Consider the following 23202-nt stretch of genomic DNA (forward strand, 5'->3'; position numbering starts at 1 on the left):
GTATATGCACCTAACTACAGGGCACCAGTTTATCTAAAAGATTTATTAACGGACTTAAAGGGAGACTTAGACCCCAATACAGTAGTACTGGGGGACTTCAATACTCCACTCTCAGAAATAGACAGATCATCCGGTCAGAAGATCAACAAGGATACAGTAGATTTAAACGACACTATAGCCCAAATGGATCTAACAGATATATACAGAACTTTCAATCCTACAGCTAAAGATTTTACATTCTTCTCAGCAGTACATGGAACCTTCTCTAGGATTGACCACATACTAGGCCATAAAGCAAGTCTCAGCAAATTCAAAAGAATTAGAATCATACCATGCAGCTTCTCAGACCATAAAGGAATGAAGTTGGAAATTAGCAACTCAGGAATCCCTAGAGCATACGCAAACACATGGAGATTGAACAACATGCTCCTGAATGAACAATGGGTCATAGAAGAAATCAAAAGAGAAATCAAAAACTTTCTGGAAGTAAATGAGGATAACAGCACAACGTACCAAAACTTATGGGACACAGCAAAAGCAGTGTTAAGAGGAAAGTTTATATCAATAGGTGCCTACATCAAGAAATTGGAAAGACACCAAATAGATGAGCTTTCAATTCACCTCAAGGATCTAGAAAACCTACAGCAAACCAGACCCAAATCTAGTAGGAGAAGAGAAATCATTAAAATCAGAGAAGAAATCAACAGGATTGAATCAAGAAAAACACTACAAAAAATCAGCCAAACGAAGAGCTGGTTTTTTGAAAAAATAAACAAAATTGACACCCCATTGGCCCAACTAACTAAAAAAAGAAGAGAAAAGACCCAAATCAATAAAATCAGAGATGAAAAAGGAAATGTAACAACAGACACCACAGAAATAAAAAGAATCATCAGAAATTACTACAAGGACTTGTATGCCAGCAAACAGGGAAACCTATCAGAAATGGATAGATTCCTGGACACATGCAAACTGCCTAAATTGAACCAGGAAGACATCAAAAACCTAAACAGACCCATAACTGAGACAGAAATTGAAACAGTAATAAAGGCCCTCCCAACAAAGAAAAGCCCAGGACCAGATGGATTCACTGCTGAATTCTACCAGACGTTTAAAGAAGAACTAACTCCAATTCTTCTCAAACTATTCAGAACAATCGAAAAAGAGGGAGTCCTCCCAAATTCTTTCTATGAAGCCAGCATCACCTTAATTCCTAAGCCAAAGAAAGATGCAGCACTGAAAGAGAATTACAGACCAATATCCCTGATGAACATAGATGCAAAAATCCTCAATAAAATTCTCGCCAATAGAATGCAACAACACATCAGAAAGATCATCCACCCAGACCAAATGGGATTTATCCCTGGTATGCAGGGATGGTTTTAATGTGCACAAGACAATCAATGTGATACACTACATTAACAGACTGCAGAAGAAAAACCATATGATTATCTCAATAGATGCCGAGAAAGCATTTGATAAAATACAACACCCGTTCATGATGAAAACTCTAAGCAAACTGGGTTTGGAAGGAACATTCCTCAATACAATCAAAGCAATCTATGAAAAACCCACAGCCAACATCCTATTGAATGGGGAAAAGTTGGAAGCATTTCCACTGAGATCTGGTACCAGACAGGGATGCCCACTCTCACCACTGCTATTCAATATAGTTCTGGAGGTTCTAGCCAGAGCTATTAGGCAAGAAAAAGAAATTAAAGGGATACAAATTTGGAAGGAAGAACTCAAAATATCCCTCTTAGCAGATGACATGATTCTGTATTTAGGGGACCCAAAGAACTCCACTAAGAGACTATTGGAACTCATAGAAGAGTTTGGCAAAGTAGCAGGGTATAAAATCAATGCACAAAAATCAACAGCCTTTGTATACACAGACAATGCCATGGCTGAGGAAGAACTTCTAAGATCAATCCCATTCACAATAGCTACAAAAACAATCAAATACCTTGGAATAAACTTAACCAAAGACGTTAAAGATCTCTACGATGAAAATTACAAAACCTTAAAGAAAGAAATAGAAGAGGATACCAAGAAATGGAAAAATCTTCCATGCTCATGGATTGGAAGAATCAATATCATCAAAATGTCCATTCTCCCAAAAACAATTTACAGATTCAATGCAATACCAATCAAGATACCAAAGACATTCTTTTCAGATCTAGAAAAAATGATGCTGAAATTTATATGGAGGCACAAGAGACCTCGAATAGCTAAAGCAATCTTGTACAACAAAAACAAAGCCGGAGGCATCACAATACCAGATTTCAGGACATACTACAGGGCAGTTGTAATCAAAACAGCATGGTACTGGTTCAGAAACAGATGGATAGACCAATGGAACAGGATTGAAACACCAGAAATCAACCCAAACATCTACAGCCAACTTATATTTGATCAAGGATCTAAAACTAATTCCTGGAGCAAGGACAGTCTATTCAATAAATGGTGTTGGGAAAATTGGATTTCCACGTGCAGAATCATGAAGCAAGACCCCTACCTTACACCTTACACAAAAATCCACTCAACATGGATTAAAAACCTAAATCTACGACCTGACACCATCAAGTTACTAGAGAACATTGGAGAAACCCTTCAAGATATTGGCACAGACAAAGAATTTCTGGAAAAGACCCGGGAGGCACAGGCAGTCAAAGCCAAAATCAACTATTGGGATTGCATCAAATTGAGAAGTTTCTGTACTGCAAAAGAAACAGTCAGGAGAGTAAAGAGACAACCGACAGAATGGGAAAAAATATTTGCAAACTATGCAACAGATAAAGGGTTAATAACCAGAATCTACAAAGAGATCAAGAAACTCCACAAAAACAAAACCAACAACCCACTTAAGAGATGGGCCAAGGACCTCAATAGACATTTTTCCAAAGAGGAAATTCAAATGGCCAACAGGCACATGAAAAAATGTTCAAGGTCACTAGCAATCAGAGAAATGCAAATCAAAACCACAATGAGGTTCCACCTCACCCCGGTTAGAATGGCTCACATGCAGAAATCTACCAACAACAGATGCTGGCGAGGATGTGGGGAAAAAGGGACACTAACCCACTGTTGGTGGGAATGCAAACTGGTCAAGCCACTATGGAAGTCAGTCTGGAGATTCCTCAGAAACCTGAAGATAAACCTACCGTTCGACCCAGCCATCCCACTCCTTGGAATTTACCCAAAGGAATTTAAATTGGCAAACAAAAAAGAGGTGTGCACCCTAATGTTTATTGCAGCTCAATTCACAATAGCGAAGACCTGGAACCAACCTAAATGCCCATCAACGGTAGACTGGATAAAGAAATTATGGGATATGTACTCTTTAGAATACTATACCGCAGTAAGAAACAATGAAATCCAGTCATTTGCAACAAAATGGAGGAATCTGGAACACATCATGCTGAGTGAAATAAGCCAGTCCCAAAGGGACAAATACCATATGTTCTCCCTGATCAGTGACGACTGACTGAACACCAAGAGGGAAACCTGTTGGAGTGAGGTGGACACTATGGGAAACAGTGGCTTGATCAGCATAGCCCTGACTGTTAATGAACAACTTAATACATTATCCCTCTTAGTATTTTTTTATCTGTTCTACTTAATATGACTGGTTTAGTTCTGTAATTGATGCAGTTATTCTTAAGTGTTGAAAATTAACTGAAATGTGATCCCTGTTGAACATGGTGGTGGGAATGGGAGAGGGAAGAGATGTATAATTTGGGACATGCTCAGGCTGACTTGCCCCAAGTGGTGGAGTTGGAAGCATACCAGGGGATTCCAATTCAATCCCATCAAGGTGGCATGTACCAATGCCATCTCACTGTTCCAGGTGATCAATTTCAGTTCACAGTTGGTCATGGTGGAGGGACTGGGAGTCAAAGATAGCACAGAGACAAGTCTAGTACCTGCTAACGCTAACTGATGGAGTAAATAAAGGGGAGAGTGATCCAACATGGTAAGTGAGATACTCAGCTGACTCATAGAATGGCAGATGTCCTAAATAGCACTCTGGCCTCAGAATCAGCCCTAAAGGCATTTGGAGCTGGCTGAAAAGCTCATGAGAGTATTTCAGGCATGGAAAGCCAAGACACTCTGGCAAAAGATCTCTGTGAGTGAGATCCCAGTGGAAAGAACAGGTCTTCAAAGAAGGAGGTACCTTTCTCTGAAGGGAGGAGAGAACCTCCACTTTGACTATGACCTTGTCTAAACAAGATAAGAGTAGGAGAGCTCAGAGGGCTTCCATAGCCTTGGAAACTCATGACTGGAGCATAGGGAGATTACTGATGCCATAGACAGGAGTGTCAATTGGTAAAGTCAACAACAGGAGTCACTGTGCACTTACTCCTCATGTAGGATCTCTATCCTTAATGTGCTGTACATTGAGATTTAATGCTATAACGAGTACTCAAACAATATATTTCACTTTGTGTTTCTATGGGGGTGCAAACTGTTGAAATCCTTACTTAATGCATACTAAACTGATCCTCTGTAAAAAAAAAAAAAAAAAAGAAATTATTAATTCCCAACTTGACTCTCACTGGGATTAAACATGACAATAGGTCTGCTCTGATTTCATCATCATTTAAAAAAACATCATCTATTATTTTTCACTTTATGTTTCTGTGTGGGAGCAAACTGTTGAAATCCATGCTTAATGTATACTAAGCTGATCTTCTGTATATTAAGATAATCGAAAATGAATCTTGATGTGAATGGAAGGGGAGAGGGAGTGGGAAAGGGGAGGGTTGTGGGTGGGAAGGACGGTATGGGGGGGAAGCCATTGTAATCCATAAGCCATACTTTGGAAATTTATATTCATTAAATAAAAGTTTTTTTAAAAAATAAAAAAAGAAATCCTTTAGAAATGTAAGAGGATGGGGGAGAATGATTTCTTTTTCTGCAACAGTGTATGAAATGTGTTATAATAAATGGAAGAGAAAAGAAAAAAAAAAAAGAAGTTATTTATACTTAACTATCCCCTCTAACTGGGTCAAGTGTTTTTAAACAATTATTGTTCATTCAAAGTGCACACTAATAGCAATCAATAATATAATTTTATAGATTTGCTAACGATCTAAAAAAGGCTACCAATGACAAGGAAAAGAAATAATCACTGGTTTAACCTAGAGCGATTTTTTTTTTTAAGACATCTAATTAGAAATTACAAACACTTTATCTTCAAGCTCCCCTTCAGACAATGTGGCAGTTGGGCCAGGGAGAAGCGGTGGAGCAAGGAGCCAGGGAGCAACTGAAAGAGGGAATACAGAGAGGCCCAAAAGGAGAAAGTGGAGAAGCAGGAGGGGAGCCGGGCCCAGCCAGAGTCTCCTCGGAGAAGAAAAAATGGCTGCGCTAGAGGGCCCGGGACAGGGAATGATGGCATCTGAGGAGGACGCGGTCACTGCCAGTCAGGGCGCCCCTCACTCCCCCAGGCTCCGGGTGGTGAGGAGAGTGGCCCGGCCCACTGTGCAGCACCCAGCGCTGCCATCGCCGCCCCCGTAGCACAAATAAAAGGCGCGGGTTCAGCCTCTGCCTGGGCTCCGCGTCAGGCTCGCCCCACTGTCTTCTAACTTTACCTCGGGATTTGGCTCCAAAGCGGCCTTCAGACAGGGTCCATGACTGGGAAGCAGCAAGCAGCGAGCCCCGGCTCTTGTAGTGGGCAGGTGCAGGGAAGATACTGAAGTGGAGAGGAGGGCGGCCTGGGAGTGCCGCCGGAGTCACAGGGACGGAGGCCTGTGAACTGGTCAGCGTCTCTGACCCTGGTGCCACCGCTGCCCCCACGCTGGGAGGAGGCCAACAGGGGCGGGTGAGCACGCCATTGGCTCACGGGTGTGGGTTGGTCCATCCGGGCCCTGAGTGTGGGCCGGGGTTTGGACGGTGCGGCCCCAGTCTGCCTGGGCTGGAAGTGACGCAACCCGAGACCTCGGAGCTTCATAAAGCCTAGCAGACACTGTGGCTGTGATCCAAGCTCTGAGCCGAGGGCAGCGGGGAGGGGGCTGCTGGGTGCTGGGAGCCTCTGCTGGGCCTCCTGTAGCGTGGATCTCTGAGGCGCTAAGGAAGGAAGCTTTGGGAAAAGAAGCGGGGACCCTCGCCCGCGTGCTGTTTTGTGCAGCCTCGCCACAGAACAGAACGCCTGAGGTCGGCAGTGGTGGCCGTCCTGGGTAGGTATAGGGACTTTTTGTTAGCTCCTGGCTGCCGAGTTTTTTTTTTTTTTTAAGATGTATTTTTATTGTTTGAAGTCAGAGTTACACACAGAGAGAAGGAGAGGCGCAGAGAGAGAGAGAGGTCTTCCATTTGCTGATTCACTCCCCAGTTGGGCACAATGGCCTGAGCTTCACCAACATGAAGCCAGGAGCCGGGAGCTTCTTCCAGGTTTCCCACGTGGGTGCAGCAGCCCAAGGACTTGGGCCATCTTCTACTGCTTTCCCAGGCCATAGCAGAGAGCTGGATCAGAAGTGGAGCAGCCGGGTCTTGAACCGGTGCCCACATGGAATGCTGGCACTGCAGGGGGCTTTACCCACTATACCACAGTGTTGGCCCTATTTCCTAGCTGCTGGTTTTTATTTCGTCTTCAAAGACCCGAGATTGTGTTACAGGTTTTCCTTATAATACGTCTCTGCTTTCTTCGTTAGGATTGTCACTTGTTTGGAAAGGTGCAGCAGGTTTTGATCCTAGACATGCAGGCCGCACCTGCCTTCATCCTCATGCTATACCACAGAATCACAGAATCTATACCAATAGATTTTTTTCCACTCTGTATTTTTTTTCCACATTAGGAACAAATACTGACTCCAAGATGGATGAACTAACTTTTTTCCTTCAACATTTCCCATTTGGGCTTTTTATCAGTTTCCCCCACCCAACCTGTCCATAAGCTTGTAATATTTTTGTTTGATAGGAAATGCTTGAAACACCTATTTTCTCTTCCTGCTTTTTCTAACCTTGCAGAGTAGGGAAAAAAGCTAGATTTGTGTAACTTCAGGGTGAACCATAAATCCTGAAACTGGAGTCAACAGATGTTACTGTCAAATCATTTTCTGGTAAGACTGTTTTCCCTAATTTATGTGCGAGGTGCCTAAGGTAACACAATATTCGTATCATGAATCCTTAAAAACAGCACTCCATTGTGCTTGTGTACTCTGGAAGAATTATGTTTTTAATATTAATTCTTCCAGATGTAGTGTAAAATTTACATATGAATGAAGGGGTTTGAGACTGCACTTGTGCTAATTTTTAGATAATGTTTTTGTGTTACTTATAAGTTTCTGATTTCTTTCATGCAATACTAGCTGTGAATGAAGTCCTGTTACTTCCATTTTACTGAGGTGCTACAACTGACTCAGATGAGAAATGTGCTCCATGTTATAGGTGCAATAAGTGAAAACATGGTTGTGATCTAACCCTTTGGACAGGTCTGTTCAGGCAACCAGCTGTATCAATTTACCCCATTTGCAACAGTGTTCAGATTTTCTTTTAAAAACTAGTTGTTTAATATTGAAAATATTGTCAAGGATTCATAACCTTTATTTGCTTGCCCAACTCTTGTTTCCCTGGAAGAAGATGCACATGTATGCATGCACACAAATTATGCATAGTGTCAGCTGAAGTCAGCATTGCTGTGGGCATTTGTTGTTGCTCTCGTGTTTTGATTAGAAGTCTTTTTAATGAGAACTTTAAAAAGGTTTGTGACACTTATTTTATGGTAAAAAAAAAAGTTGTATGGCAATGTGTGTGTTCCTATTAATAATCATCCAAGTTTTTGTTAGCAGTCTGAAATGAAAGAGTTTGACTAGGGAGTTACTTCAGAACTGCCAGGCTCCTAGAGGTTTCTAAAGCAATAAGCTTCGGGTGAGGCAGTGCATGTGCACTTCTTAGCAACACAGGTAATTCTGATGCGCACTGATCTCATTCCAAACACACATGACAAAAGATAACAAAACTTTGGATGTCTCACCTTCTGAAACGCAGTTTAGGAACTTTTAAAATCTTTGATCCTTTTAGGAAATTATATATTGATAGAGAGGTCAGTGCTCAGTGATGATACATCCAACAATCCTCAGCCCTTTTACCCTCTAACCACACTGGGACCCTATGGGATGTGCTTTGTTTCTCTGAACCCTTAATACAGTACCTGGTGCACAGTGAGTGTGAGTGGATATGAATGCTTTTCACAAGGACAGTGTATGATGAGCGATATTTCATTGTTCCAATGTGTACAGATGAACTCAGTTAAAACATGGTTTGGTGACTTCCTTGAGCTAGGATGTAACCAGGGATTCCTTGCCCAGAGTTCAGTGGATTGACCCCTTTATTCTCTCCACTGTACTAGTGATTCCTTGGACAGATCTTTTTGACAACACTTAGCAAGCTGTTCTATCATCAATCTGATTGATTTTTCTGTTAACTTCTGAGCCAGAACTGTATTGTACCAATTTATTTTGCACATTTTGCCATCAAATGGTATTTTAAATCTGTAGTTAAATAACAAATGTTGAGTCAATGAAAATAAAATTTTGATTAGACAGTGGTTGTAGATGTGCTAAATTTCTCAAATTATCAAACAGAAATTTTTATTTGTAAATGTTCTGATTTTGAGAGCATAAATATTTCTTTTTTAATGTAAATTAATTACTGATAACTTTTTTAGTCTTAGATGGGAGACTTAACACTTTCATATATATTTGTCTACAACTTTATATCACTGTTAATAGTTTATTGCTATAGATAATAATCTTATCAGGCATGTACTTTGTAGAATTGCATATGCCTGTAAAATAACTTTAAACCTCAAAAATTTATAAATGTGAGCCTAGCAGTGACCTGGAAGTTTGGGGTGAAGTTCAACTTCAAATGGCTGTCCACAGGCAGGTCCTGTGGTGACAGATAATGGAAATTTTATCCTGGACTGGAAGTTTGTGCACACAAAAGTTGTCAAGTGAACATGGCTACCAAAATGATCCCAGGCATGGTAGACACAGGTCTATTCATCGACATGGCTGAGACAGTCTTCTTTGGGATGCAGAAAGGCTAAGTGAACATATGGGAGAAACCCTTCTGCTGACCCCACGAGGAGCCGATGTGTTCACCTCAATCTCCAGCCCACACCCAGGGTGGACATGCCTTTCCAGGAGCCTTTGCCTTAATATATCTTTGTGTGGGTAGAGGGACTAAATCCAATCTTCTGCAGTACTGTTACTATATGTCTTTTTAAACAGAAATTTAAAGATACATATTTTTAACTATTAAAAATATTCAGTTTTTATATAAAGCAGAACTTGATTTCATGTTTTATATGAAATATTTACCAAAAAAGAAAAAGAATAGGGCAAGAAGGGGGAGACTATCTCTAAAACCTTTGACTTGAGCCTGCTGGGTAAGCTTCTGAATATTGGGTTTGCTGAGAAATGAATATCAGAGTTTTTCTTGAAGGTGATAACATGAAGGACTTGGCCAGCAGTGATCTCCTGATGCCTAACAGGATACTTAGTTTACTTTTCTGCCATTATCTGTTGTGTTTTTAGTCTGTTCTCATTGTAATCATGCACAATACAGTTACTTCTGAAGATCAAGTTTACAAAGTCTGCTGAGTGGAGCAGTGTGACATGTAGTGACTCAGAATGTAAACTCTCAGGGGCAAATATGGTAGTACCTTTGCTAAGATCAGGGGGTTGTTCAAATCCCTGTTGGTTGAAGAAGTTGGCCAGAAATGCTTGCCATGCTGCCAGAGCACTGCTGTGAAATGTGAAATATTTGTTTTTTAAATCATTTTCTTTTTGTTGTTAATTGTTTTTCCATTCCTTTATTATCATTGGCATGGTTTGACATCAGATGCCATCACCTCTTTATATTCTTTGAAGGTTGGAATAAAAAGTGTGGTGCCAAAAGAATATGAAATAAAATTTAAAGATAAGATTAGTAATATTTTTATGAGGATAATGGTACCAGTGACTCAACTTTGACAAAAATGAATAAATGCTTTATTATTTGATGAGATCCTTCAAGATAGGCTGGGCAGAGCACCTGGAAAGCTTTCTTTAAAGCAGTGCTGCTTTGAGGGGATGATTGGGCTACAGAAAAAAAGTATTCCAACCACTGGTTTGCCTTCATCATCCAAGTGCAATTTGCTAGAATAAACAGTGCAGGAAAAGGAAAAGCTAGACCATGGCTATGCCTGAGATTGAGCTAATAATTGCCCCACACTCTAGTATTTGCTGCACAAAGTAGTCATTGTAGACTGTCATCATTTCTTCTTTGTAGTGTTTACTGGATCATTTAACTGAGTAAAGCACATGTACTCCACACAGAAAATACACAGTTCATTCCACACATTTTTTTAAAGTTTTACAGTTTATTAATTCTTATGAAAAAGTCACAAAATCACCATAGATAAAGTCATCACAAAATCTTTATTCCTTCAGCTTTTTGCCAGCACTAACATTGGCTTTGGTAGTTCCCCTGAACTTCTTCATTCTGTTGTTACACTCCTTTTGCTGTTGTGTTGAGATCTTTTTCTTATACAGGCCATGTATTGCAAGTCAATGTTTGGGTTCATTTTTTTTTTAACATAATCTAAGGAATCACAAATCTTACCAAAGTCCATTGTCTTGCCACTGCCAAAATGGGTTCTAAATCCAAATACAAAGTGACATCAGGAATCGTCTAGCACATTGTGGCTAGTTTTTCCCAAATCTCTGTGGAACAGTTGCCTTCCTAGAGTGGAACACATCAATGACCATTTGTTCCCTCTGAAGTGGTCGGTTAGTCATGAACTTCCTGGTACAAATAGTACTGTGTCATTCATTATATCAGCTGATTGTTACAAAAAGAAAAATGCTACTATATTGCTATAAATCTCAAATAAAATATAATTCAATTCAACTGAGACAAAAGGTATAAAGAGTGATACCTGGGACTGGCATTGTGACGCAGCAGTTTAAAGCCCTGCCCTGAAGTGCTGGCATCCCATATGGGTGCCAGTTCTAGTTTTGGCTGCTCCTCTTCAGATCCAGCTCTCTGCTGTGGCCTGGGAAAGCAGCAGAATGTGGCCCAAGTGCTTGCGCCCCTGTGCCCATGTGGGAGACCCAGAAGAAGCCCCTGGCTCCTGGCTTTGGATCAGCTCAGCTCCAGCAGTTGTGGCCATCTGGGGAGTGAACCAGCAGATGGAAGACCTCTCTTTCTGTTTCTATCTCTTTGTGTAACTCTTTCAAATAAATAAAATAAATCTTTAAAAAAAAGAGTGATACCTTATTCATAAAGTTACAGTTCACAAATAAGATAAAATAGCTGTGATTTTTTATATACTTTCACAGCAGTCTCGTATTCACAAGAACTAATCTGATGAAAACAAGTTGATATTACAAAAACAATACTATGACAGATAAATTTGGCATGTTCTTACTGTGAATGAACAGATCAAACATAGTAAAAAGTTTCATAAAATAAGATTCTACTAGTTAACCTTCAAATACTAAGAAAAAAATCTGTTGTTTCTCAAAACAAATTTTGTGCATGTTACAATCACTGATCAGCATGCAATATTGAAATTATGGCAAAAAATAGAATACATATATATGATTATACTTTGGATAATTCATGGAAGAATGGAACTAAAGATGTGTTTTGAAATACATTTATAATTTTAATAACATAAGTATTTCATACAAAATTCAAAAATTTGTTGTATACATGGATTTCAAAATTCCATTTCCAGGGCCAGCACTGTGGCATAGTAAATGATGCCTACATCCTCCAAAAAAAGAAAAGCCTAGGACTGCATGGCTTTACTGCTGAATTCTACCAGACATTTAAAGAACTAGTTCCAATTCTTCTCAAGCTATTCAAAATAATTAAAAAGGAGGGAATTCTCCCAAGTTCTTTCTATGAAGCCAGCATTACCTTAATCCCTAAACCTGAAAAAGACGCAACTGAGAAAGAGAACTACAGACCAATTTCCCATGAACACAAAAGCAAAAATCCTGTATAAAACTCTAGCCAAACAAGTCCAACAACACATCAGAAAAATCATTTACCCCAACCAAGTGGGATTTATCTCTGGTATGCATGGATCGTTCAATATTCAAAAATCAGTAGGAGCCAAGATGGTGGAATAAGAAGGGAGCTTACTGATAGTCGAGGAGAAAACAGATTAATAAAAGTGAAGATAGTGTAGTCTCAGGGAAGAATTAGGGAAAAACAGCAGAGGAAACTCTTCCGTAATTAGAGGGACATGGTAGACCTACGTGGAGGGCACAGGTACCCACAGCTTGGGACTCTAGCTGTTGAGAGGCTCTGCACCAGCACTGGAAAGAGTAGTGAGATAAAACCACAGTAGCATGAGACACTGGCAGAAAAGTGGCAGGAAGAGCCTAAAGGGAACAAGGCTTGAAGCCCTGTGGGGGAAAAAACACCAGCCTAACTAGAGAGAAAAAATAAAAGGGACAGTATGGACATGATTCTATCTCTCCAATCACCTTACAAAAGCCTAGGAGCCAATAGAGCAGGCACCATTTTGGACATACGTAACAGTTGCACCAGCTTGGGGCTGTACCCAACAATCAGCCAAACAGAAAAACCTTACTCTGGTGGGGAGTAATAACAGGAGATTAAGACCTAGTGAATGTGTGGAGCTTATGAACTGGCATAGTGAAAAAAAAAAAAAAAACCTGAGGGTGTGTGGTATAACTCACAGTGTGGCTGAGACTTGAGCAGTCTTAGTGGGAGATGCCACAAGCACAGGCCACACTGGCTACCCGGTGAAAGACATTGCAGGGGAATCTGAGCTTACAGTGAGGAATGCACAGATCTTTTGTGTGGTTCTTGGGACACAGCAGATGAATATTATACCCACAGGGGCTCATGCTCAGGCACTGATTGCCACCAAGGAGAAGAGCTCAGCTGAGCAGAATTACTTCCCTTCTGAATAAAAAGAAAAAAAAAAGAGGGAGAGAAGATTTACCACACCAAACCTGGGTGTGTAACCTTTGGCACACCCTTAACCCTGAAGAACTGAACAGAGCTCTCTGGCCACACCCACCACAAGCCTCTAGAGATTTACCAAAAGCAGACAGTCCACTTAATTTAGAGACATAGTATAATGAAAAAAGCCACCACAGCAAGAAAAAAAGAAGAAACCAAAGAATATATCCACAATGCCAAAGAACAAACACAAAAACTGAGGAAATAAGAACAAGGAAGACACCAAGATGCTCCCAAATGAACGTGACACTCCAATACAAGAATATGAAGATGAGATAGAAGAAATGGAAGATATGGAATTCAAAAAATTTATGATCAGAACACTTAGAAGTTATCAAAAACAAATGCATGAACTACAGAAATTCATACAGGACAGGACAGAAAATCTCTCTCGTGAAAATGAAATCTTAAGGAGGAATCAAAATGAAATGAGGAATTTAATAGAACATGAAATTGAGATATTGAAGAGAAATCAAAATGAAATGAAGAATTTAATAGAACAAAGGAAAAACATATTTGAGAGCCTTAAAAACAGAATCAATGAGGTAAAAAAGAGAATATCTGACCTAGAAGACAGAGCACAGGAAAGTATACAGTCAAACCAAAGAAAAGAAGAGGAAATTATAAATCTAAAAAATATTGTTGGGAATCTGCAGGATACTATTTAAAAAAACTAACATTCGGGTTCTAGGAGTTCCTGAAGACATGGAGAGAGAGAAAGTATTAGAAGGCCTTTTTAGTGAGATACTAGCAGAAAACTTCCCGGGTTTGGAGAAGGAAAGAGACATCCAAGTACAAAAAGCACATAGAACCCCCAATAAACAAGACCCAAAGAGATCCTCATCATGACACATTGTAATTAAATTCACCACAGTGAAACATAAAGAAAAGATTCTAAAATATGCAAGAGAGAAACAGATTACTCTCAGAGGATCTCCAATTAGACTCACAACTGACTTCTCATCAGATACCCTATAGGCTAGGAGGGAATGGCTAGATATAGCCCAAGTACTAAGAGAAAAAAACTGCCATCCCAGAATGTTATATCCTGCAAAGCTCTCATTTGTGAATGAAGGTGAAATAAAGACCTTTCATAGCAAACAGAAAGAATTTGTCACCACTCATCCAGCCCTGCAAAAGATGCTTAAAGATGTGTTACACACAGAAACACAGAAACATGGCCATCAATATGAAAGAAGGTAAAGGAAGAAAATCTCCCAGTAAAAGATCACAGGAAGTTCAAAGCACATATTAGAAATATCTTTGAAAAATTGCAGGGCAAAGTCACTACTAATCAACAGTCACTTGAATGTTAATGGCCTCAACTCCAAGTTAAAAGACACAGACTGGCTGAACGGATTAAAAAACAAAACCCATATATTTTCTGCTTACAAGAAACACATCTTTCCAGCAAAGATGCATGCAGATTGAATGTGAAAAGTTGGAAAAAGATATACCATGCCAACAGAAACCAAAAAAGAGCTGGCATAGCCATCTTAATATCAGACAAAATAAACTTTAATACAAAAACTGTTAAGAGAGACAAAGAGGGGCACTATATAATGATTAAGGGTTCAATTCAACAGGAAGATGTAACTATTATAAACATACATGCACCTGATTACAGGGCACCGGGTTATTTAAAAGATATGTTAAGGAACTTAAAGGGAGACTTAGACTCCAATACAATAGTATTGGGGGACTTCAATACTCCACTTTCAGCAATACACAGATCAACCTGACAGAAGATCAACAAGGAAACAGCAGATTTAATCTGCACTGCAGACCAAATGGATGTAACAGATATCTTCAGAACTTTTCATCCTACACTTGAGGAATACACATTTTTCTCAGCAGTACATGGAACCTACTCTAGGACTGGCCACATACCAGGCCATAAAGCAAGTCTCAGCAAATTCAAAAGAACTGAGATCATAACATGCATCTTCTCAGACCACAGTGGAATGAAGCTGGAAATTAGCAACTCAGGAATCCCTAGAGCGTATGCAAACACACAGAGACTGAACAACATGCTCCTGAATGAACAATGAGTCATAGAAGAAATCAAAAGAGAAATCAAAAACTTTCTGAAAGTAAATGAGGATAACAACACAACATATCAAAACTTATGGGATACAGCAAAAGCAATGTTAAGAGGAAATTTTATAGCAATAGGTGCCTACATCAAGAAATTGGAAAGGCACCACGTGGATGAGCTATAAATGCATCTCAAAGATCTAGAAAAACTGCAGCAAACCAGACCCAAAACTAGTAGGAGAAGAGAAATAATTAAAATTAGAGAAGAAATCAACAGAATTGAATCCCCCCAAAAATTACAAAAGATCAGCAAAATGAAGAGCTGTTTTTTTTTGGAAAAAAAAAATTGACACCCCATTGGCCCAACTAACTAAAAAAATAAAAGACCCAAATCAATAAAATCAGAGATGAAAAAGGAAATGTAACAACAGACACCACAGAAATAAAAAGAGTCATCAGAAATTACTACAAAGAGTTGTATGCCAGCTAACAGGGAAATCTATCACAAATGGACAGATTCCTGGAAACATACAACCTACCCAAATTGAACCATGAAGACATAGGATACATAAACAGACCCATAACTGAGACAGAAATTGAATCAGTAGTAAAGGCCCTCCAAAGAAAGAAAGCCCAGGACCAGATGGATTCACTGCTGAATTCTACCAGACATTTAAAGAAGAACTAGCTCCAATTCTTCTCAAACTATTCAGAACAATCCAAAAAGAGGGAATCCTCCCAAATTCTTTCTGTGAAGTCAGCATCACCTTAATTCCTAAACTTGAAAAAGATACAGTATTGAAAGAGAATTACAGACCAATTTCCCTGATAAACATAGACACAAAAATCCTCAATAAAATTCTGGCCAATAGAATGCAACAGGTCAGAAATATCATCCATCCAGACCTAGTAGGATTTATCCCTGGTATGCAGGGATCGTTCAATGTAGGCAATTTAATCAATATGATACACTACATTAACAAGCTGCAGAAGAAAAACCATATGATTATCTCAATAGATGCAGAGAAAGCATTCGATAAAATAAACATCCTTTCATGATGAAAACTCTAAGAAAATTGGGTCTAGAAGGATCATTCCTCAATACAATCAAAGCAATTTATGAAAAACCCACAGCCAACATCCTATTGAATGGGGAAAAGTTGGAAGCATTTCCACTGAGATCTGGTACCAGACAGGGATGCTCACTCTCATCACTATTATTCAATATAGTACTAGATTTTGAGCCAGAAACATTAGACAAGAAAAAGAAAATAAAGGGATACAAATTGGGAAGGAAGAAGTCAAACTATCCCTCTTTGCAGATGATATGATTCTTTATTTAGGGGATCCAAAGAAATCTACTAAGAGACTACTGGAACTAAAAGAAGAGTTTGGCAAAGTAGCAGAATATAAAATCAATGCACAAAAATCAACAGCATTTGTATACACAGACAATGCCATGGCCGAGAATGAACTGCTAAGATCTAACCCATTCACAATAGCTACAAAACAATCAAATAGCTTGGAATAAACTTAACCAAGGATGTCAAAGATTTCTACGATGAGAATTACAAAACCTTAAAGAAAGAAATAGAAGAGGATACCAAAAATTGGAAAAATCTTCCATGCTCATGGATTGGAAGAATCAATATCATCAAAATGTCCATTCTCTCAAAAGCAATTTATAGATTCAATGTGATACCAATCAAAATACCAAAGACATTCTTCTCAGATCTGGAAAAAAAAGATGCTGAAATTCATATGGAGATGCAGGAGACCTCGAATAGCTAAAGCAATCTTGTACAACAAAAACAAAGCCAGAGGCATCACAATACCAGATTTCAGGACATACTACAGGGCAGTTGTAATCAAAACAGCATGGTACTGGTACAGAAACAGATGAATAGACCAATGGAACAGAATAGAAACACCAGAAATCAATCCAAACATCTACAGCCAACTTAGGATCTAAAACCAATTCCTGGAGCAAGGACACTCTATTAAATAAATGCTTCTGGGAAAACTGGATTTCCACATGCAGAAGCATGAAGCAAGACCCCTACCTTACACCTTACACAAAAATCCACTCAACATGGACTAAAGATCTAAATCTAAGACCTGACACCATCAAATTATTAGAGAACATTGGAGAAACCATGCAAGATATAGGCACAGGCAAAGACTTCTTGGAAAATACCCCAGAGGCACAGGCAGTGAAAGTCAAAATTAACAATTGTGATTACATCAAATTGAGAAGTTTCTGTACTGCAAAAGGAACAGTCAGGAAAGTGAAGAGGCAACCAACACAACAGGAAACAATATTTGCAAACTATGCAACATATAAAGAATAAATAACCAGAATCTACACAGAGATCAAGAAACTCCACAATAACAAAACAAACAACCCACTTAAGAGATGGGCCAAGGACCTCAATAGACATTTTTCAGGTGAAGAAATCCAAATAGGCAACAGACATATGAAAAAATGTTCAGGATCATCAGGGAAATGCAAATCAAAACCACAATAAGGTTTCACCTCACCCCAGTTAGATTGGCTCACATTCAGAAATCTACCAACAACAGATGCTGGCAAGGATGTGGGGAAAAAGAGGTACTAACCCACTGTTGGTGGGAATGTAAACTGGTCAAGCCACTATGGAAGTCAGTCTGGAGATTCCTCAGAAACCTGAATATAACCCTACCATACAACCCAGCCATTCCACTTCTTGGAATTTACCCAAAGGAAATTAAATTGGCAAATAAAAGAGCTGTCTGCACCTTAATGTTTATTGCAGCTCACTTCACAATAGGTAAGACCTGGAATCAACGCAAATGCCCATCCATAGTAGACTAGATAAATAAATTATGGGACATGTACTCTATAGAATACTATACAGCAGTAAAAAAAAACACTGAAATCCGGTCATTTGCAATAAAATGAAGGAATCTGGAAAACATCATGCTGAGTGAAATAAGCCAGTCCCCAGGGGACAAATATCATATGTTCTCCTGATTGGTGAGAACTAACCAAGCACCAAAAAGGAAACCTGTTAAAGTGAAATGGACACTATGAGAAACAATGACTTGATCAGCCCTTGTCCTGATTGTTGAGGAACATTTACTACTTTATTCCTTTTAGTATTTTTTTGTTCTACTTAATTCCATTGGTTGAACTCTGTAATTAACACACAATTATTCTTAGGTATTTAACTGAAAAGTGATCCCTGTTAAATATATCAGTGGGAATAAGAAAGGGAAGAGATGTACAGTTCAGCACATGCTCAATCAGACTTACCCCCAATGGTAGAGCTAGAAACATGCCAGGGGATTCCAATTCAATCCCATCACGGTGACATGTACCAATGCCATCTCACTAGTCAAAGTGATCAGCTTCAGTTCATAATTGATCACAATGATAGGATTAAGTGTCAAAGGGATCACATAAACAAGACTAGTGTCTGCTAATACTAACTGATAAAATTAAAAAGGAGAGAACAATCCAACATGGGAAGCGGGATATACAGCAGACTCATAGAATGGCAGATGTCCTAAACAGCACTCTGCCTTCAGAATTAGTCCTTAAGGCATTTGGATCTGGCTAAAAAGCCCATGAGAGTATTTCAGGCATGGAAAGCCAAGACACTCTGACAAAAAATAACCTAAATGAAAGATCTCTGTGAGTTAGATCACAGCAGAAAGAATGGGCCATCAAAGAAGGAGGTACCTTTCTCTGAAGGGAGGCGAGAACTTCCACTTTGTCTATGACCTTGTCTAAAAAAGATCAGAGTTGGCGAACTCAAGAGGCATCCATAGCCTTGGCAGCTCATGACAAGAGCCTCGGGTGATTACTGATGTCGTAAATAAGAGTGCCAATTGTTAAATTTCAACAGGAGTCACTGCACACTTACTCCCCATGTAGGATCTCTGTCCTTAATGTGTTGTACTATGTGAATTAATGGTATAAATAGTACTCAAACAGTACTTTATACTTTGTGTTTCTGTGTGGGTGCAAATTGTTGAAATCTTTACTTAGTATGTACTAAACTGATCTTCTGTATATAAGCATAATTGAAAATGAATCTTGATGTGAATGGGATGGGAGAGGGAATGAGAGATGGGATGGTTGTGGATGGGAGGGTAGTTATGTGGGGGAAAGCCACTACAATCCAAAAGCTGTACTTTGGAAATTTATATTTATTAAATAAAAGTTAAAAACAATATCAGAGAACCCAAGATGTGCTACACTTGAAGTTCTCATTTCCTAGCTCAGTTACTAAAACGGCAAAGAAGAAACCCTGGAATAGAATGAAACTCATATTCACCCTACTTCTTGGAACAATTTAAATACCTTAAGAAAAGCTAGAGGTCAGAATCAAATAACCCTACTCTCTAAACTTTTAAGCTACAGGAGCTGACTGACAAACTGAGGAAGTCTCCAACTAAATGCAAACTGTAAAAAAAAAAAAAAAAAGTTGCAACATGGAAAATTACAAAGACGGGTTGAAAAACTCTAAAAGCAGAGTTCAAAAATAAAAGATCAAAACTTCTTGTCAACTTTTTTCCTAACAGAAAACCTGGTTGTTTTAACATTAACATGTAGGACAAAATTCTAACTTCATGTCAATGTGCCTTTTGTATTAATGCTCTCAATTTCCAGAAACTCATGTGGCCAATTCCATGATAACCTCAGCCAATCTACCACAAATCTACAACACTTTATATTTTCCTCAGCTGATTGTCCTATTTTTTTCCTCTTTCTCCATGCCAAACACCATTATACTTTAGGACAAATATTACTTTTTCCTTTATTCAAAACATATCTCTTATATTCCATAACTTCACTAAAAGTATGTCTGTGTATCATAGTTTTTTAACCTTTGCTCTTAATTTTGGTTACCAAATACTTGTTAGAATTATTCCTTATTCTAAGTAACTTAATTTCTAGCAAAAGCTTAGTAAACAATTTTGAACTCACATACTTCAATAATTGATGAAAGCACAGTTATTTATAGGCCCAGTGCCTTTTATAGAATTTAAGATGTCAAGAGTTCATGAATTTACATTTAGGAACATTTACCTCTTTCAGAGGTTAATCTGGTAATGCACAGCTATAGTAAAAATGGTGGTCCTTACTAGCACTTCTTGCAGGCTTGTGCCAGGTGCTTGGTTGAGGGATCTACACACCTTAACTTTTTGATCCTCATCACAGCTTTCTGGGGCTTTAACTTTGGTTATCTCTACTTCTCAGTTAAGACATGACAGACATGCCCTGAGTAACTTTCCCTTAGTCACATAGGAGTGGCATGATGGAGTCAGAAATGAAACCCAGGCAGTCTGCTACATATACGTACATATATACACATACACAGGCATGTACATATTCCTCAGTCTGCTATATGTACACATACATATATAGACACATACATATGTGTTCCTCACATCAAATAATAAAGAGCAATTTTTCCAGTAGCCAATGTGACAACTTAAACTCGTAGTGTTTAAAAGCCATAAAACTTACAAATTGAAGATTTCAATGAGATTGGCTTATACCTGCATTGTGTTATCTCTGGTCAGTGTTTTCAGTACCCAGAATAATGCTGACAGAAGTACCATGGCCTTCCCGTTGGGCATTTTGCACTGTCAAATGAATTTTAGCAACAAGTGAGCATAAATTCTAACATGATAAAAAGCTTCAGAATATTAGATAACATTAAATTACCGTGTGTAAAATGTTTATGGAAAATATGTATCATGACAAAGCCATGCATGGATTATCAAAAAATTTTTATACCAAAACAAATGTACAATTTTTCTTCCCACAAACTTTTTCAAGTACAATCATGTTGCTCCTGTCATTATTTAAAGTAATTAGAAAAAAAAAGCTATCAAATAACAGATAACTCTTCCAAAGCCAAGAAACACTCCTTTAATGAGCCAGAGTGTTCTGCCCCAATTCAGTCCTACAAAGTGACCACAAGCCAAAAAAGGTTTCATTCTCAGCCTAAGTCAAATTCTCCATTTTCTCAAATGCCTTATCAACCCAGTTTTCTTTCAGGTAAGCTCCCTCTCGAATCCCAATATCCTGGAGACCTTTCTTGAAGTTTCCTAATTAACACTGCACTCATGCTCCAGTCCTTTCAGAAAGATCCTCCTCCCAAATTCTCCTTTCCCCCACTTTTCCCAAGGATTTTCCACAGGCCCCATCTCACATATCCCATGCATCCCTGCTATGGCTCTTGCAAAAGTCATCTGCTTTCAGCAATAATATTCTTCCCTTTTCCTATCTATCCTCGGATGGAGACATACACAAACATATTCTCCCGTCTCCCAGCTCTTCCAAGGCACCAAACGCTCCCCCAGAGTTTCCCTCCAGTGCTGTCCACCTTGGTCCTGCACTCTAAACACCTACCTTTTTCTCAGTCTTTCAAATCCAGAAGTGCTGGGGTTTTACTCTTTGCCAACAGCACATGGCTTTCCTTCCAGGTCTACCTTCCATGCCGCCACACCCAAGTCTTATCGGCCCCTGATTTCCTGCAGAACCCCAGAGAAACCCAGTCCCCAATATCCCTTCTGCCCCTCCTGTCTCTGTGGCCCCTAATTCTCCTGTAGGCGCCCTCAGACCCCAGATTTCTCCCCATACATGTGGACCCTCTCTGCTGTGGGACAGAGGCCCACCTCACTGCCTGCAGGGCTTGGGGGACCCTTCCCTTAACCTTGATGCCCCCAGGCTGCTGACAGCGTCAGTCCGGCCAGACTGACTCACCTGCTGCTCCTGTCCAGGAGGAAGGCACAGCCGGCCAGGTTAAGCCAACACCGAGCAGCATCTGAAACTCGGAGACGAGCACGTCGTTGTTGAACTTCGGTATCACTTCCAGGTCCAGCTCCAGCCCCGTGTCCTCCAGGGCCCGGCCGACTCCAGCCACTTCTTCTCACGTCTGAGCCTCTGCCGCTGGGACTCCAAGAGGCCTGCTGCCAGCAGACGCTGCGACGGCACTCCACTGAGGTAGGCCCTAGATCTGTCACTGCCTCAAAGATAAACGCAGTCACAAGTCAGCTCCACAGGCCAGCGCCGTGGCCACCACCTCTGCTGCAGTCCCAGGCTCCCCCACGGCAGCCCCAGGCTTCCTCACCACACAGATGCCTGAGGTCTAACTTCACCCCCACCGCCGCTGGGCCCACGCTCAGCGCCCGTTGTTTGGCCACCGCGGCCGCCATCTTCCCACGCTCAACATTGCCTCCTCCCCACACTTCCTCGCTTCCAACGCTGGAGCCTGCAGGACTCATGGCTGCCACCGTCACAGCCTCCCTGCTGTTCAGGGCCGCCCTACTCTTCCTGGCCGTGGCCGCCGCCCCACTCTTCAGGGCAGCCCCACTCTGCATGGACTCGGCCTTCGCCCACGTCCAGAATTCGTAGTTGCTACTTCTGCTGCTTGGTGACGCAGCACGTACTGCGCAAGCGCCGCACGCCCGGCCCCACCCCTTCCTCCTGGTCTCTCTCGCCCCCCTCCTACCTTCACTTTCACCTGTCCCGTGGACGCCATGGAGTTGACTGTCTGAGAGCTTTTCCCTTCCCACTGACCCGGGGGCATAGGGCCCTCTTCTGACATCTCTAAGTAGTAAACTTCTACTTCACAGATGTGGTTCAGTTGCCTTGACTCACACTGAATCTAACTTTACTGATGGTCAGAACTCTCCTAGAGCGGCCACCTGGTAGGAATAAGCTAGAAACAGATCAGACAAGTCTCCAAGGCATCTGGAAATCTTAATACGTGCCCTGTAAAAGGAACACCTGGTCGTTGGCTGCACACTCCCCTAGGCCATCCGTTCCCTCTGTGACATGTCCTGCCTGGTGGCCAGGGTTCTGTGTGAACTCCTGCATGCTCCTAGACACGGCGTGCACTGCAGTGTCACTAGATGGTGGACAGTATCATTCCCATCCTCTGATGGGACCACTGTTGTATATGCAGTCTGTTGGCGACTGACACGTTGGCACGTGGTGACTGTTTTCTTAGAAGTTCTGTAATGGAGGTTAAAAGCTCCCAGGTGTGTGAGTATCCAGGCCATACCAATTGGGGTTGAATGGTGGAAACCAGGCCCTCGGGGCACATGACTTTCTGTAATTCTTCTCTGATCATTTTCAATGTATGTATATACTGTATTTATTCATTCCCA

At 40.3% G+C, this 23202-nt stretch overlaps 1 protein-coding gene across 2 annotated transcripts; it reads right to left on the bottom strand.

Moving 5' to 3' along the window:
* Positions 1-10363: 10363 nt before the first annotated feature.
* On the bottom strand, positions 10364-22758 carry LOC149119513 (uncharacterized). Of its 2 annotated transcripts, none has more exons than XM_089325233.1 (4): positions 22161-22758; positions 21794-22052; positions 20581-20667; positions 10364-10791 (listed from the first exon to the last, which is right to left on the bottom strand). In XM_089325233.1, exons 1-3 carry the CDS (start codon positions 22408-22410, stop codon positions 20610-20612), a joined length of 567 nt encoding a protein of 188 aa, XP_089181359.1. In that variant the 5' UTR covers positions 22411-22758; the 3' UTR covers positions 10364-10791; positions 20581-20609. The 2 variants fall into 2 exon arrangements, with proteins under 2 accessions (XP_089181359.1, XP_089181358.1); XM_089325232.1 differs by having other exon boundaries at positions 10365-10728; positions 22161-22757.
* Positions 22759-23202: the final 444 nt, after the last annotated feature.

Source organism: Oryctolagus cuniculus, chromosome Y (assembly GCF_051225735.1).
Source record: "Oryctolagus cuniculus isolate XC-2025 breed Fujian yellow rabbit chromosome Y, ASM5122573v1, whole genome shotgun sequence".
NCBI lineage: Eukaryota > Metazoa > Chordata > Mammalia > Lagomorpha > Leporidae > Oryctolagus > Oryctolagus cuniculus.

Excerpts from the sequence above, each read along its gene's own strand:
- LOC149119513 (XM_089325233.1), bottom strand. The coding sequence starts at position 22,410 with ATGCAGAGTGGGGCTGCCCTGAAGAGTGGGGCGGCGGCCACGGCCAGG. Across the intron at positions 22,053-22,160 it reads AGACCTCAGGCATCTGTGTG|TGACAGATCTAGGGCCTACC; the intron begins GTGAGGAAGCCT and ends TCTTTGAGGCAG. Across the intron at positions 20,668-21,793 it reads CTCCTGGACAGGAGCAGCAG|TGCAAAATGCCCAACGGGAA; the intron begins GTGAGTCAGTCT and ends TTCATTTGACAG.